The sequence below is a fragment of the Musca autumnalis genome, unplaced genomic scaffold (assembly GCF_047663935.1).
Source record: "Musca autumnalis isolate F117 unplaced genomic scaffold, ASM4766393v1 scaffold_4, whole genome shotgun sequence".
In the NCBI taxonomy this organism is placed as follows: domain Eukaryota; kingdom Metazoa; phylum Arthropoda; class Insecta; order Diptera; family Muscidae; genus Musca; species Musca autumnalis.
Genome location: NW_027411977.1, coordinates 127,750,151 through 127,768,220, shown reverse-complemented (window position 1 = coordinate 127,768,220; position 18,070 = coordinate 127,750,151). Strand labels below are relative to the sequence as shown.

Here is an 18,070-nt window from a genome sequence, read left to right as displayed (position 1 = left end):
CCTCTTTAATCTTCCTTCAAAACATCCATGGAAACGCAAAAGAAAAAGTAGTAGCTCCTTAACGATATGTTTACACATTAACAACGTCGTTAGCTTTAAGTTGCAAAGTGTTGCAACAGCTCTATGCGATTGGCAACTATTTACAAAACACAGCAAAACACTATCATCTGCGATGCATACAACAAGTCCAAAAAAAGTCGAAGAAAATTCAACGCTTATAGCTGGTGATGAACTTTAACCTTCTTATGTGGAACACACACTCACTCAATTTTTACACACACACACATACTTATTTCAACAACAAAATATCTTTGCTAAACTAAAAGACGTCACTTATTTATGCAATTCGTGATGTTTTCTCCTGGAAAATGTGGCGTAAAAGAGCGCAACGTTTCGTCTTCATTGCCTGACTACGACGACGACGACGAGCGATTCCTATTAATATATTTTCCATTCCATACCCATTCACTGCCACATCTAACTAATGATGATGACAATGCTGATGATGACATGTCGTCGTTAATGCATTCGTGTGTAATTTCAGTTTTGTGTTGATTTTATTTATTAGGTGTGTTCGCTTCTATTATAAGGTGCAAAGGAAACCCAAGTTTTAATTATTTTGAGGTGTAAATTTCACAAGGTCCACCAAAACCAAGACCTATGTCAGCATTTTTGCTGCAGAAGTTTTGAACTCGCTTTGAACCCCAAATAACATCCAAATTCCTTAATCGGGTGGTACCGTTCCGAAACTGGCTATTCCAAAACGTGGAGCTATGTCCACAACTTTTGGAGGAAATTCCAAATTACAGCCAATTTATGTAGTTAATAACCTCCAAATACATACCTGAAAGCACAGAAAATTTTGACAGATAAAAGCTTTGTTCCAGAACTAAAAAGTTTTTACAATTTTTACGATTTTTACACATTTTACCCGAAACCCCGTTCCCGTACACAAAAAAGTTGTAAAATGTTCACTTCTCTTTAAACAAAAATGGCGCTGAATGACGCTCTCTTTAAAAACTTTTTACTGGACAAATTTGAACGTGTAAAAAATAGTAACATGGATGCCGGCGTCTGATTGGCTGATGCGCCGACTTTGACATTTGTTCCAGCTTTTTTGACGTTTTTTTCATTTTTGCGTTCCCGAACTTTTTGAAAAAACTTTTGTGTGACAACAATTTTTCTCTTTTTCTCTCTTTTACGAGTTTTACTATTAAAAAGTACGGGAACAAAGCTAAAGTGAATAAAATGTTCAAAATAACAGAAATCGGATGGTACCTTTAAAAACAAGGACATATGTCCCATATTTTTATACCCACAGTCTTTAGACCAGAGACTGGCTTCTTTGCAAAGCATGGTAGAACAAACCAGGTAAAGTTAATACTACAACAAATACAACTCAACAACAACCACATAGAAATTTGTTTTTGTTTGTAAACCTTAGTGTCAACGTAAATGTAAACAAAATAGGGAAATGTCTATAAATTATTGGAATTTAAAAAACTCATAATTTTTCACATTTGATTGAATATTTTGAAAAACATGAATGAAAACTCGTTAGATTTTCAATTTGAATGTTTCCATATCATTCCACTAAATGCATAATTTCTCGCAGAAAGTAGAATTCTTGCAAAAATGTTTGGGGTCGCTGGTAATTCATTGAAAAAAGAGAAGCTGTATCAATCGTTTGCTTTTGAAAACAAAAAAGCACATGTTTATTAGGGCTTTATTCTTTTCAAGTTTAACAAAATACCACACATATTAAAAAATATTGAACCCCCTCTATAAGCGGTGTTTTAGTGTGCGGCATGTCGTTCGGACCTGGACGAGGTTACGTGTCAATGATATGAAGGAGTATTTATGGGAAATTGTTTTTTTTTGTGAATAAATTTGTTCTTCAAAAAAATAAATATCCCTAATATACATCGAACATAGAAATAAATATATAAAATGACGTATGGATTTTGACACTAACACTACAGCCCAGTTCAGTCAGCTGGGTATTGCTGCTACCTTTTCTTGTTCTACCATGTTTGCAAAGTATAGTGAGGGTGCCCACTGAGTTGTTTTTGCATTTGCTTCTCTCTCTCTCACTTACAGTGTACGTGAATAAAAACAAACGATAAACATCATGTGGTTGATGTTTTCTTCACCCATGTATACGAGGGGTACTAAAAAACCTTCTGGCCTAGGCAACTCGCAGTGTCGCCAGGTGTCATTTGACATTTTTTTTTGGAAAGTTTGACAGTTTTTCGCCTAAGCGTACTCAGGTCAGTTTGACATATGACCATGTGTTGGGTTGTTTACAGTGGCTTGATTGAGACACATCCAAAACATGGTTTTAGAACGCTTTTACAACATCTTCTGGCGACGAAAATCGTTGACCACGAATTTTTTTCTTGATTTGCTGGAATCAAATTAAGTTATTGGATCTTCAGTCGGGGCTTTACGGCGTATGACCAATCCATTCCATGTTTTGTCCGGTCAAACTCGCATTGTCATGATGCAGAACAATTCGTCTTCTCTTGTTCGTTTTTTCGAATTTCTCAGAATTAACCGTCATTTTTTTCTCAAGCCGTAGAGTCGCCACACGGTCGGTATTGGCAAAGAGACAGGCGAACATATGCTTCGAAGGACTATTTCCATGAACAACTCTGATTGGAGTTGGCTCACTTTCGGAGACCCAAACGGTCGATTCCTGTTTTGTTTCGGGCTTCTAAGCATAGAAGCAAGATTCGTCATCTGTGGTGATCTTATAAATGCCGTTTGAAGCACCGCGATTGTTTTTAAGAACAATTTCTTTGCACTAATCCACGAGATCCTTTTTTTGAGCGATTGACCAATTTTGCTGAATCTGGCGAGAAAAGCCATTTTTGCGGCCAGGTGTTCATGCAATATTGAATGTTAGTTGGTGGAATAAATACCCAAGGATGTCTCTATCTGACAGTATTTAACATGGCGATCTTGGATTATCCGTTCACGCACGGCTTAATTTTTTTCTGACACAACGACCGTTTTTGGACGACCTTCACGACATTCGTTTTTTAGCGAGTGTCCGCCACGATTGAATTCATTGAACCAGTTTTTCATAGTCCTATAGGATGGTCCTTTATCGACATACAAAGATTTAGTTTGATCGATGCACTCTTGCCGTGATTATCCACGTCGAAAGTTGTGAAAAATTTTCGGACGAAAATGTTCACAAGTAAATTATAATTTTTTCGCAAAGTAATTTTTTCAAGTCACTGTAAAGAATCCAACACATGGTTATATGTCAAACGCCTAGGATAAAAACTGTCAAACTTTCCAAAAAAATGTCAAATGACACCTGGCGACACTGCGAGTTGCCTAGGCCAGAAGGTTTTTTAGTGCCCCTCGTACACATATACTAAACCATTAATGGAAATTCTTGGGCGACGCCATCGAAATAATGGTTTTAGACCCCAAGTATGTTTGAACGAAATCCGTTGCAATTTGCAGTCGATTTAGCAATTTCTTTTCGTCCGTATGTCTGTCTGGCTAGCTGGCTGGAGTGCACGACAACTCTCGAACGAATCAACCGATTGGGTCCAAATTTTGGGCTTCGTAATATTTTACCCAAACTTGATTTAATTTCGAAGATGGGCCATATTGACCATCGACTTCTTCAGGTACCTCCCCCGCAAAAGTTCAATTTTTTTCGCTAAAATGTTGCGTACGATAACTCTCGAAGGGAGTAACCGGGTTGGTCCATAATTTTCACAACGTAATATTTCTGCGAGACATAGATCGGGTCACGCCCAAAAGTTCGGAAAAGTGCAATTAAAGAGCTGCTCTCAAATCCCCCTTGATTTTTGTTGTAGCAACATGTATTTGCTGCCCTTATAACGACGGTACAAGTTTTTTTCAGCGGCAAGTCCATACTTCCTGAGATAATGGTCCGAACGGTGTAAAAATCTCCTATGGCATCATGAGTAGTGGCCGGAGCGCACTATAAGTCTCGAACGTATCAGCCTATTCGGTCCAAAATTTGGCCTTCGTAATATTTTGTCCAAACTTAAACTTGCAACAAATTTCTCTTGCGGGCCCTGTTACGACGGCGATATTTTTTGTCCGGGGCATAAACAAGCCTGATAATCCTCGAAGGGAGAAACCGACTTGGTCCAAACGCTGAACATCGTAGTATTTCTTACAGACCACGATTATGGCCGAATATTGACTACATCGGACCACTCTTTCGGGTACCTCCCACACAAAATTAGGAAAGAGTGCAGTTTAAGGATACGCCTGGAATTGTCTTTTTTTAATTTTTGGCAACGTATCTAGCTACGACGTTACAATTTTTTCGGGGGCAAATCCATACTTCCTGACACAATTGGTCCAAAAACTCAAAAAACTCCTATAGACCTCAAAAGTATTGTGTTTATTTATTTAGATCTGTAGGTCCGAGGCTGAGGGTGGGTATTATCTGTCAGTCAGTAGTAAATAGTATCGACTCATTTTTGAAAAACATATTATTTTTTCCAGGTTTAGGCCTTAAGCCACCTCCTATTGGGAACACAGCCAAATTTGTTCCTGATTTTTTGTTGCCTAGTGTCATTTTCATTTCAACTTCATCTTTATGCAAGCATCATTTGATGTTTATACAAATAAAAATAAGAAGATAATATCACATAAATATATCAAGACTTGCAGCCAACAACAACTACAATAACAACAACACCAGCACCGACAAAAACAACTGTACAGAACAAGAAAAGTTATTTGAAAGTGTATTTTGTCACCCACCACAGCAGTTGCGCAAAGACGAAAGCAAAGAGGAAAAAGGTTATTTTTTTATTTTGTATTGCTAATGCGAAAATTGTTACAAAACTGAAAATTGCTTAGTATGTGACTTGAGTGAAGTGTTTCTTTTTTTCTGCTTCTTGTTAGGGATTTTTTTTTCAAGGAGTGTAAATTTCATCTAAGAAAGTTGCATGCAAGTTTTTTCATTTCCCAAAAATGAAGAAAACAAATCCCTTGTTTGTAAACTTTTTCATGTGTATGTTTTTCTTTTGTTAAAGAAGAAAAACATCTTTGGAGGGAAAATATTCAATTTTCGTTGACAATTTAAGGGGGTCATTCAGTTGTCATTCATTTCACCGTTTTTTTTGGTGTTTAAATCAATCAACACAAACAAAAGTGAAAATTTGAACTTTGAATTGTTGTTCGTTGAGTGTTTGTCCAAATTTGGAGGTGAGGAAATGTTTTCCAAAAACGTATTTACTTAGTATGAGAGGGCATGAGTAGGACTTGTCAAGTTTCGTTGACATATCGCTCATTTACTCAAAGAGTGACACATCTCGAAAAATCAAGTTTCGAGAGAAAAGCGTTTTAATTTGGCGATAGAAATTTGACTTCCCACCTTAAAAAGATTATTACACTAAAACTAAAATAACTACTTGGACCATATTTTGCAACCAGATAGCCAGATATCAGTCGTAAATTTCTGTGCATGATCAAACATGATTTGAAGTGTTTTAGTGCTTCATAAACTCAAAAAACTTTTGTGTTGAATTATACGAAACTCGTAGTAAATGAGCTGTAACTCGTCGAGTTTTAGAGATATCAGCATGAAGATTTGACACAAGATAAAGTAGAAGTCGTAGAAAAAATAAAAATTGCTAACTCAGAAAACGCATTTTTTGAGTTATGTCACTTTTTGAGTAAATGAGCGATATGTACATACGAAGGAAACCTTGGAAAATGAAGGAAACCTTTGAAAACATAATTATTTGTTTTTATATTTGTTTTCCTGCTTTTCAGAATCACATCTCTAGGCACAGAAATTTTTGCATTTTTTGCATATCGTGCATATTTTGACATATTTTTACATATCTGCATAAAATGAGCATATGCAAAACCATATGCAAAAATATATTCAAGGATTTGTGGTCTAAATATCCCACCGAAATTGCTGAAATTTGGTATTAAGTCCTCGTTAGGGGTATGCAAATTTACAACTGAAATCTGTACGCATAAGTCAACGACTTCATATAGCCCCCATAGAACGGTACCTACCGATATTCGGTATTTTGAAAGTTGTAGCCTCAATATCCCACCGAAATGACTGACAATTTGTATTTAGTCTTCGTTGGGGGTACAAAACATTCCACCTGAAATTTGTCGGCATAGGTCCACGTCTTCATATAGCCCCCATAGAACGGTACCTCCCGATTTTCGGTATTTTGAAGGTTGTGGCCTCAATATCCCACCGAAATGACTGAAATTTGGCATTTTGTCTTCATTGTGGGTATAAAATATTCCACCTGAATTTGTCGGTATAGGTCCACGTCTTCATATAGCTCCCATAGAACGGTACCTCCCGATTTTCGGTATTTTAAAGGTTGTGGCCTCAATATCCCACGGAAATGATTGAAATTTGGCATTTTGTCTTCGTTGTGGGTTTAAAACGTTCCACCTAAAATTTGTCGGTATAGGTCCACGTCTTCATATAGCCCCCATAGAAGGGTGCCTCCGGATTTGTGGTATTTTGAAGGTTGTGCCCTCAATATCCCTCCGAAATAGCTGAAATTTGGTATTAAGTCTTCGTTGCGGGTATAAAACTTTACACCTGAAATTTATCGGTATAGGTCCACGTCTTCATATAGACCCCATAGAACGGTACCTCCCGATTTTCGGTATTTTGAAGGTTGTGTCCTCAATATCCCACCGAAATGACTGAAATTTGGCATTTTGTCTTCATTGTGGGTATTAAATATTCCACCTGAAATTTGTCGGTAAAGGTCCACGTCTTCATATAAACCCCATAGAACGGTACCTCCCAATTTTCGGTATTTTGAAGGTTGTGGCCTCAATATTCCACCGAAAGGATTGAAATTTGACATTTTGTCTTCCTTGTGGGTATAAAACTGTCCACCTGAAATTTGTCGGTATAGGTCCACGTCTTCATATAGCCCCCATAGAACGGTACCTCCGGATTTCTGGTATTTTGAAGGTTTTGCCCTCAATATCCCTCCGAAATGGCTGAAATTTGGTATTAAGTCTTCCTTGGGGTTAAAAAACTTTCCACCAAAAATTTGTCGGTTTAGGTCCAGGCCTTCATATAGCCCCCATAGAAAGATACCTCCCGATTTTCGGTATTTTGAAGGTTGTGGCTGTAGTTATACATTTCTCTCTTTTATTGACTTGTCTGAAGATAATTTTAAACAGAAAAAATTGTACACAAAAACATTTGTGTACCTATTATTGAAATATTTGTTGCATACGAAAATATGCAAAATTCATAAATTTTGCATATGCAAAAATTTATGCATTTTGCATAATTTTGCATATGTCATATGTTTCGATTACAATGCAATCAGAAGCCAAAAATATGCCCAGTCCCAAAATTTGACATGAATCGGACCAAAAATAGGGGTTGCATAAAATTCCGCTGAATTGACAGTTAAAATCGAATGGATATCGTAAATGTAAACCAAGCATTAGGCTCTCAATCATTAGTCTTTTCAAAGACATAAATACAACAAGATAAGACATTTTTTTGCTATCATTCTTCAGTGAATGGCTTTTGAATTTAACATAATGTTATATCACGATATGGTGATATAACATTTTTTTCTTTTATAAATTTTTACGTATTTAACCGAATTTACCGATCCAATTGACATAGAATTATTCTTGAATAGATCCTTGAATTCATAAATTTCATTTCTGATACCATTACATGAAATGTTCCTCCTTGGTTGCGATTTTGAATTAACTGCAACCTGTTAAGGGTAATGTTTCTATACAAAGTTTCGTAAACATTTTTTTGTTGCATGCATTTTGTCTAGTCTTAGTTGTATTTATGTCTTTGGTCTTTTCTTCTCCACTGTTTACTTGTCTAATATTTTTATGCTATCAAAAACTGGTGAATGACCAGTGAAGGTCATGTTGTCTCTTTATGATTTGCTATGTCCGTGTTTATGCATTCAAACTGGAATGGAAGATTTTCTCTCAATTTCTTTTAAAATTTCCTTGCAGTTTAGACACACAAATAATGCTTTTGTTCAATTTATTGATTCTTCTTCCCACTCAATTTCTCGTTTGATCATGTAAAGGCAATACAAAGGCGATATTGATTATAGAAATTAAATTAAAGTTCATTAAAAATTATAAAAATACATATGTATATTAGGGTTAGTCATTTTTTTTTAGATTCAAAATCTGTGGAAATAGCATATAGGGCAGGCAAAAACAAGCAGAATTGCGTTTTTACTTTTTCGAAATTGTGAAAAAACGTTCCGCACAAAATGCAATTACTTTAGCTAAAAACAAACTTTTTTAGTTTACTTTTTTTTAAATTTTTAAATTTGAGAAATTTTTTCTGCAATGGTTGTTCTTGGAAATATTTTTTTTTAGTTGGTTTTAGTGCATCGATTTCAAATATGCAAAAAAAAACGATATAAATTATGTATTATGACATTACTTCTGTATTGTCATACTTTTATTTGAGCAACTCGTTTAAAATTTTTAAAACTGGGAAATGAAACCGAGTTGCAAATTTTAAAATCGATGTAGCTTAAAAACTAAATGACAGATTTTTGATCAAATTGCATATTTGAAATCGATGCACTAAAACCAACTAAAAAAAATTACTTCCAAGAACAACTATTGCAGAAAAAAATTTCTCAAATTTAAAAATTTAAAAAAAGTAAACTAAAAAAGTTTGTTTTTAGCTAAAGTAATTGCATTTTGTGCGGAAGGTTTTTTTACAATTTCGAAAAAGTAAAAACGCAATTCTTATTATTTTTGCCTGCCCTACATGCCATTTCCATAGATTTTTGATATTCGAAAAAAAAAATGAAAAAATGACTAACCCTAATGTATATGTTTACTAGTAATTTTTACGGATAATTTTTTGTTCAATTTATTTTTCATCACAAAATTTTTTAAAATTTTTTTTTAAAATTTTTTTGCGTTGTTGTTTATTTGCCGTCGAAGAAAATAAAATGAAAGAAAATGCAGAACAAAACTGCGAAGAATATAGAAACAAAACAGAATTTGCGAGTACAATTTTCTTTCCCATTAACTTTGAACGTCTAAACATCGACCATGTCTGCCTTGTGGTCTCCCATCCTTGTGCTTAACGATCGTTTTGTTGTTCCAATTTAGATTTCCTTGCAGCTTTCAATGTCTATGACTTTAGTCTCGGTCCACCCTTGAGCGATTTCAATGAAATAAATTTATGAAATTAGGCGTTCTCAGATCGAGTTCCCCACAACAGCAATTTCATAAAATTACTTTAGTATTGAACTCCATCTAAGAACGCCTAGTTTCATGAAATTATTTTATTGAAATCGCTTTAGTGTGGACCGGGACTTACATTGAATTTCATAAACAAAATTATTTTATTGTTGCTTGTAAAAAGGTGGTTTGTGTTTGAAAAAATTGTTCGTATAGTTTAGTTTGGTTTAAAGGCAAAGTTTATGTTGCTGTTGTTTATTATTTGACGTTAGCTTTGTTCCCGTACTTTTTAATAGTAAAACTTAGAAAAGAGAGAAAACTTGTTTCACAAAAAGTTGTTTCAAAAAGTTCAGGAACGCAAAAATGGAAAAACGTCAAAAAAACTGGAACAAATGTCAAAGTCGGCGTACCAGCGCATCAGAAGCCGATATTCATGTTACTATTTTTTACTCGCCTAAATTTGTCGTGTAAAAAGTTTGTAAAGAGAGCGTCACTTGGCGCCATGTTCGTTTAAAGAGTAGTGAACATTTTACAACTTTTTTTGTGTACGGGAACGGTTTTTCGGGTAAAGTGTGTAAAAGAGGTAAAAATTGTAAAAACGTTTTAGTTCTGGAACAAAGCTGTAGTTGTTGATTGTCAAATAATCCAGGGATGTAGGTTACACCGTAAAAAAAAACTTTTTTCGTTATTTTGCAGTGCACTGCTGTTATTGTTAGAAGCCAATGTGTTATTTTTATTTTTAATTTCGCCAATTAGTGAATTGATGATTTTAATTGGAAAACTACTGCATTGGAGGATTTTGATGATTGTTTCGCCATTTATTGTTGTGGAATTTGGTGTTGCTAATGGTAAAAATTCGGTGAATTTTGAATTTTGCAGTGTTGATAATTTGGTTTTTGCTATTGTTAGTTGTTATAAAAATAAATTTCTATTAACTATAATGCGGTGGAGATATTATATACTCTTTTTTAATATATGTAATGTAAAAACGCTTTAAAATATATCTGCTTCACCAAATATGCTCCAAATATTCCTAATAAAAATGGTACATATGTATATAAAAAATATGTATATAAAAAAAGAGGTAAATATGTATATAAAATTTATTGTTTCAAAAAATAGAAATCAATAAACCTGATTGCGGTGAATATTTTATATACTCTTTTTTTTTGTTTTTCAGTTTTTATTTTCAATAAAACTTTTCCTTTCATTTTTTTAATCGTTTTTCTTTTCTTCTCGTTTTTTATTACAGAAACCATTGAATGGTGCAAAACCCACAAAATATCATTACTATCCACACAATCAACACATTTATTTGTTGCCCGAATGTGCCATACAACAGGTGTGCAATGCGGTTTATGTGCGATTGAATTACACCCAACCTCTGTGTGCCTGTCCATCAAGGTAAGGGGGGCTTACTTTTTAAATGTATTTTAAGAAATGAATTGATGTCGAATCTAGACATTTATTTACATATCACAGATCTATATGGTCAGTGGAAGAGTTATTTGCGTCTTTTCAAAAAAAAAATACAACAACAAAACAGATGATGTAGTGACATGCACAAAAATCGAAGATTATGTGCTATCAGAAAAAACGAGGATATTTAAACATTATTGGAAAGGAATGAATTATTCATAATCCAGTATTGTACTACAGAAGATTTCTATCACCTTAAGTGTCAAACTTATGGCGAATGTATATACCTGGACTGCACGATAACTTTCTGGCCTAGGCAATACTACATGTTGTCAAGCGCCATTTGATATTTTTGTTGGAAACTTTGACTGTTTTTAGCCTAACTCTTGTGCCAGACACTGAAAATAATACATGAAAATATTGTAGCTTTTAGGAGAGAGCGGAGGTTAAGGAGCTCCCTTTCTCCCTTCTTACCCATAAGCTCAAAACATTTTCATGAAAATTTGCATAGTCTGGCACAAGACTAAAGGCACTCAGGACAGTTTGACGTGCGACCATGTGTTGTGTTGTTTATAGGGACTCGCTTTGCAAACAATGGAATCTACTTCAAATCTACGATCAAATTAAATCTTTGTATGTCGATAAAGGATCATCCTATAGCACTATGAAAAACTGGTTCAATGAATTCAATCGTGGTCGAAACTCGCTAAAAAAAACTGTGGTGATTTTAGTCCAAAAACGACCGTTTTGCCAGAAAAAAATTAAGTTGTGCGTGAACGGATAACGCAAGATCGTCATGTTATATACCGTGAGATAGAGGCATCCTTGGGCATTTCTTCCACCAACTAACATTTGATATTGCATGAGAACCTGGCCGCAAAAAAGGATTTTTCTAGCTAGATCCGAAAATTGGCCAATCGCAATCCAATCCAAAATTGGTCAATCGCACAAAAAAAGGATCTTGTGGATTGGCGCAAAGAAATTGTGAATAAAAACAATCGCGGTGCTTCAAACGACATTTATAAGATTGTCACAGGCGACCAATCTGGGATCTATGCTTAGGAATCCGAAACAAAACAGGAATCGACCGTTTGGACCTTAGAAACCGAGCCAAATCCAACAAAAGTTGTTCAGGGAAAAAACACTTCAAATCAAATGGTCGCCTGTTTTTTGACAAAACTGACCGTGTGGCGATTATACGGCTTGATAAATGTAAGACGGTTAATTCTAGTGTTACACTAAAATTTGTTTGCCTGAAGTCTGCTGAGAAATTCGAAAAAGGAACAAGAGTAGACGAATGATTGTGCACCATGACAATGCGAGATCTCACACTTCGATCCAAACCAGCGCCTTTTTGACCGGACAAAATGTGGAATTGTTGGGAAAAAGGGGGTGATCAACGATTTTCGTCGTCAAAAGATGCTGTTGAAAAGTTAAAAAAGGTGTCTCAATCGGAGTGGAAAAAATGCTTCAACAGATGGTTTGAGCGCATGAAAAAGTGTATAAATCATGCTGGAGACTACTTAAGAAAACAATGATGGTAAATATTCGCGTTTTCATTGTTAGGCCTGAAAGTTATCGTGCAACCCTGGACTATGGTCCAGTAGGACGAATGAATGAACTTTTACCTATTAACGACTAAAATAGAGTTGATTCAATTGAAATATTAAACAAGTAAGCAAAGGCTAACTATGTAATACCCTACACAGACAATATAATACCGTACACCACTACCCCTACCCGGCCGGGTCGAACTTTTATACCCTCCACTATGAATTGTATTGGAGCAACATGGTTAGTTTCCTTTAGAATATGAAAGTATTTGGATTTGCCCTCGAAAAAATTGTACGGTTTAAACTAAGGCCGCATACAAAACAAGTTGCCAAACATTATAAAACGATCCCAAACGAGTCCTTATAGTACACTCTTTCTAAGCTTTATGTTGGAGGTGGCCGACATTCGGACATAATTCGAGACTGTATAAATAATACGATGTACAACGTTTGGACCAAATCGATTTCTCCCTTCGAGGATTATATTACGTAGTACCCAAATTAGTTCGTAGCGGCAGGCATTATCCCAGGAAGAATGGACTTGCTCCGAAAAAAAATTGGCCCGTCTTAACAGGGCCCGCAAGAAGAATCGGACAAAACGTGGTATTATAAAAAAATTTTCATTTCGGGGGGTCACCCTCGGGCAACTTCGATGCCGTCAGCGTTGCTTGGAGCTTTTAGGCCATTATCTCAGAAAGTATGGACTTGCGCCCGAAAAAATTGTAACGTCGTAAAGGGCGGCGAAAGTACAAACTGCTGAAACAAAATTTCAAAACGATCCGAGGAAAGCTCTTAAATTTCACTTTTTCCGAATTTTGTGTGGGAGGTAGCCGAAGGAGTGGGCCCATATTCTAATCCGATCTATATATGGATGCAATAATACGATGTGCACAGTTTAGACCAAATCGATTGCTCTTTTCGATAGAGTTATCGTTCACACCATTTTACAGACAAATTTTTAATTTCGTGGGGAGGTTCCAGAAGGAGTGAACGGATTACGATACCCAAAATTGGAACCAAGTCGAATAATCCGTTCGAGAGTTATTGTGTGCACTGCTGGCAAGTCAGACGGACGGACAAAACTAAATCGACCCACCCCTCACCGTTGCTGGGAGGGCGGCCCAATGTAATTACCCTTTAGCAGCCAAATCTGAATATTTCTATAGTTCCCTGAAACACATAGGCTCGATGGTCTATCGATGCCCTTTCCAGAAAAAATATCCCATCGACCAACGCCTCATCGTTGCTGCGAGGGGGGCCCAAAAGTAATTTAGCAGCCTTGGTAGTGGCTATATAAAATAATGTTTTACCAATATCTGAATATCTCCAGAGTTTCCTTAAACGCATAGGCTCGATGGTCTATCGATGTCCTTTCCAGAAAAAAGTATCCCATCGACCAACACCTCACCGTTGCTGGTAGGGGGACCCCAAAGTAATTACCCTTTAGCAGCTTCGGTAATGGCTATATAAAATATTTTTTTACCAAAATCTGAATATATCTAGAGTTCCCTGAAACACATAGGCTTGATGGCCTATCGATGCCCTTTCCAGAAAAAAAAATATCCCGTCAACCCACCCCTCATCGTTGCTGGGAAGGGGCCCAAAAGTAATTACCCTTTACCAGCCTTGGTAGTGGCTATATAGAGTTTCCTTAAACACATAGGCTAGATGGTCCATCGATGCACTTTCCAGAAGAAATATCCCGTCGACCCACCCCTCACCGTAATTACAATTAAATTGTATACTAAATAAATATTCGCTCTTTCCTTTAATTCAGTTAAATATTCTTCACATACACAGAATTTATTAGTTTCATTCTTAAATTAAATTTTGTTGTTAAATTCCAATTTCAATTTAGCCTCAACACTGCTCTGTTAAGTCCTTAGCAGTGATCTGTTAATTTCTTAACAGTACTCTGTTGATGGTTCGCGTCTTTGCTAAATGTACATTTTCCAATTTGAAATCCAATTTATCTTCACACACATATTTGAAAGAACATTCGATGACATTTATTTTTTGCATATAATGTCTAACAAATATTGTCCGAGGCTACTTCTCAGACGGTCCATCCGTTGAGTCCAATTTCCAACGACTCGTTCAAGCTTTTCGACTAGTAACTGGCGAATGGCACGTCTGATGTTTCCCCCAAGACCGGAATCTAAGCATAAAATTTTGACTTTACATATACTCATAGGAAAAAGTCTAACGGAGTGATATGAGACGATCTTGGTGGCCAAAACGTGCTCAACGAAGAGTTGTTTCAAATAAATTCATTGATTGATGCGATGTGTGGGAAGTGGCGCCGTGGCGAGCTTAAATTTCAGACATCAAATAGTCGGCTATCACGGCGCAATAACGGTCGCCATGGAACTTGGAAGTCAACTTAACTAAATCCGAAATCATGACGTTTAGAAACGGAGGGAGGCTAAGCAAAAATGAAACATGGACATATAAACGCAACGAAATAAAGATCTCCACCGATCCACAGACTGTTATATTTTTTGAATGAAGTGACAGCTGTTGTATCTCTTTAGGTTGCTCTTCTTCCCAAATGTGGAAATGTTGCTTCTTTACATACCTATAAAGCCAGAAATGTGCCTCATCACTGAACAAAATAAGGCTCGAAACACACTTCCTACATAACGCGAATTTTCGTAATAAAGTTGAACGATTTGTAAACGATGTTGAGGCTTAAGCTTTTCCATGATAAAATTTCAAACAGTACTAAATTTTATCATGCAAACTGATTTGTAGCCAAACACGCTACACTCTGTGCCAAGCGTACGTAGAGTAAAGTAAGTGGTTGTGCCTTGTAACCCATTATTTTTCATCTTACTGGTAATGCAGAAAGTACCATTGCATGGTAATGGGTTATTCGGCTCATGTGGCTCCCATTTTTTTGCTGGATTATCTTCGTGAGCGTGGGTTTTGGTGCTTTTTTACAGTACGAATTTCCAAAAAAACATCATTATTTCACACCTACCCGCCAACAGCGACACACATTCCAAATTCCAGATTAATATGCATGAAATTTTTATGGCAGGCATAGTCATATTCGCTTTCACACCATAACCTAAGTCATATTATGATAAGTACTTCTTAAGTAAAATAGTGTAAAGTGTTCCAATTTTTTCCGCTTAAACAAAATGATCAAACATTTATTCTAAAATGTATTCATTATAGAATAAATGAACTGAAATTAATAGAAATGAGCCTTACGTATTGTATACCAACCATCCATACGTATTTCTACTCACATACTCACATTTTCTATGGAAATGTTCAAAACTTAAGTCGCAATAAGTAATTTATTTGAGCCTCTTGTGTTCTAATACTTTCGAGTATTTATCTTGGCAAAGTATTTTTGCGCAAAAACTTATAGTTCGTTCATTCAAAAAAAAAAAAAAAAAAAAAAAACATTAACGCCATTGAAAATGTGTTGAGAGGATTTGAAACGAACAAAAACCCGCAAGTGTTATTTTACAGTAAATTTAAAGTTGGATAATGCGTTGGTGTTAATGCCAGAGATGACGATACAGAATTGTCACAAAACTAGGAAGAAAAATACTCAAATTTATACTGAAGATATTACTTTTTGGGTAAATGACTTCCATTATGTAGAAAATGGAAGTTCGAATATGTGATCGAAAATCAATTTTTTCTCAACGAACATTTTGTCATATTTAGGTCGACATCTCTAGTAGTTGGTGGTGTATTATTTTTGCCGATGATGATGATGCTCACATGCAGTGTTTTTCACTCAAGCAAACATTCACCGGAGGAGTTTCGTTCACTTGCGCAACGAAACTAAAAATTAAAGTGAATGATGAGCATATTAAAACACAATTCCGCCATTTATTGGAAAGTGAGGAAGAAATTTCCATGTTCCGTTTGATGTAATAATAAATTGCAATTTGTTTTGAAAGTTCTCCTATTTCGATAGGGCTTTAATGGTTGACAGACTAAATGAATTTACACAACCTCAGATTACACTATGCAACACTGAAAATGCAACCAACTTCTAGTATGCATTTTTTGAAAGTACATATTGAGACTACAAAAACCCTAGTAGGGTTTTGTCCTGTCAGATCCAGTTCGGATTTTATGGTCTCATCTAAACCGGGCTAAAACTACTGTTTTTTTTTTCATTTATCGGGCCTTTATCTAGGAACCGATTAGGTATTTGGCCTTGCTGTCTCTGCCAATATTGTAACCCTACAGTAGTAGAACTTATCTTTTGAAGCGGCTGTCGCAGCTATTCGACTTAAAGCGATGGACGAGTGGATCAGTAAGGACCACGTAACATACCATCAAAACATTATACAGGTAACAACGGGAGAGTCAATGGATAACATTGTACCGGACCGTATACCTGAAACATTTGTAGCTGCCTCATGCGAGGCATTAATTCCAGACAGAGACTCGTGGAATGGCGGAAATCTAGCACAAATGCCGACTGGAAACTGTTGTTATACAGACGGCTCAATGCTAGGTGGGAGAACGGGGCTGGGTCTCTTTATTGAAGAACCAGAGACCGAAATATCTCTTCGTTTGCCGGATCACAATACGGTTCATCAAGCGGAGATCCGAGCGATCACAGAGTGTCTGTACTGGCTTAATGCCAACACGAGGCCAACTACTGTAAACGTCTTACAGACAGTAAAACTGCAATCAAAGCAATAACATCCAAGACAGTAAAATCACAAACAGTCTTGGATTGTATAAATTCGATCAACAGCTATACTCAGCATGGCACGGTGCGTATAATATGGGTACCGGGACATGCGGGGAATAGAGGTAATGAGATAGCAAATTCTCTGGCAAAAAAGGGAAGGGAATTAGCAACCGTAAACTTAGCGAACGCAAAGCCACTAAACGCATCTCGGCTAGAGTTAAAAATTTGGGCAAAAAAATGCCCACTTATCCCTATGGAATAGAAAGGAATTAGAGACCCAAATGAGGAAAAAACTAAAAACCTATTACTGCTAGGTAAAGCAGAGTTGACTAGACTTACAGGTGTTCTTACAGATCACCTGGGTTTACAAGCTCATCTGCAAAAAATTAATTGTGCAGACAACAGCGTATGCAGGGCATGCGGAGAGGATGATGAAACATTGGAGCATTTTCTCTGCCAATGCCCCGCTTTCGCAAACATCAGATCCCAGTATTTAGGGAACGACACAATACCAGATCTTAATCAGGTAATTATAGACGACCTAAAACAATTACGGGATTGTGTTAAGGGAACAGAGTTCCTTAATTAAATTATAGTAGAGTCCCCTCTTCAAAAAACTTAGACTAGAGCGCACAACAGGCCTACTTCATGGCTTATGTGTATGTCCACCAGGACATGTGGCGATTACTCGCCCCTCTTTTCAACCTAACCTAACCTATCTTTTGAGCAGACCACATAAGAAAAACTCCATCTAAGGCATCAAAATTGATAAAATATTGAACATTTTACATAATTGCTGAAATTGTGGTCAGTATCACCTAAACTAATGGGAGTTGAGCCAATTAACCTTCTGCAAAAATCTTTCAAATAAAGTGCTCAGCAATTCTTCAGAACATTCTGAAACTCTAAAATGCTTACTTCATGTTGTATCAGCGGTATTTTGCATCGTATCTTTTACAACACGTATTTTAAACACAGTTCACACCAACAGTTTATTCTCGCATTTCGGATTTCACTACATTTTTTGCAATTTATTAAATCGTCGTTGAAAAATATACTGAAAACAACGTGATAGAGCCATTTTACAACAATACCATGTTCTGAAGAGTTGTGTATTAATTTCCAGCAAATATTTTTCCAAAAGAAAACATTAAGATTAAGTTTTGTAGATATCGTGCGAAATGTATACAAATTATGAAAATTTTCGATATTTTAT

At 36.1% G+C, this 18,070-nt stretch overlaps 2 protein-coding genes across 3 annotated transcripts in view; one reads left to right on the top strand and one right to left on the bottom strand.

Moving 5' to 3' along the window:
- Window positions 1-18,070, bottom strand: part of LOC141402652 (elongation factor-like GTPase 1) — a 708,076-nt gene that overhangs the window by 637,128 nt on the left and 52,878 nt on the right. The gene's annotated exons all lie outside the window — the stretch shown is intronic.
- dsx-c73A (doublesex cognate 73A) overlaps window positions 1-18,070 on the top strand; it is a 187,439-nt gene that overhangs the window by 140,291 nt on the left and 29,078 nt on the right. The window contains exon 2 of the mRNA XM_073984350.1: window positions 10,460-10,611. Coding sequence (XP_073840451.1) covers window positions 10,460-10,611 — 152 coding nt within the window. The remainder of the gene's footprint in view (window positions 1-10,459; window positions 10,612-18,070) is intronic.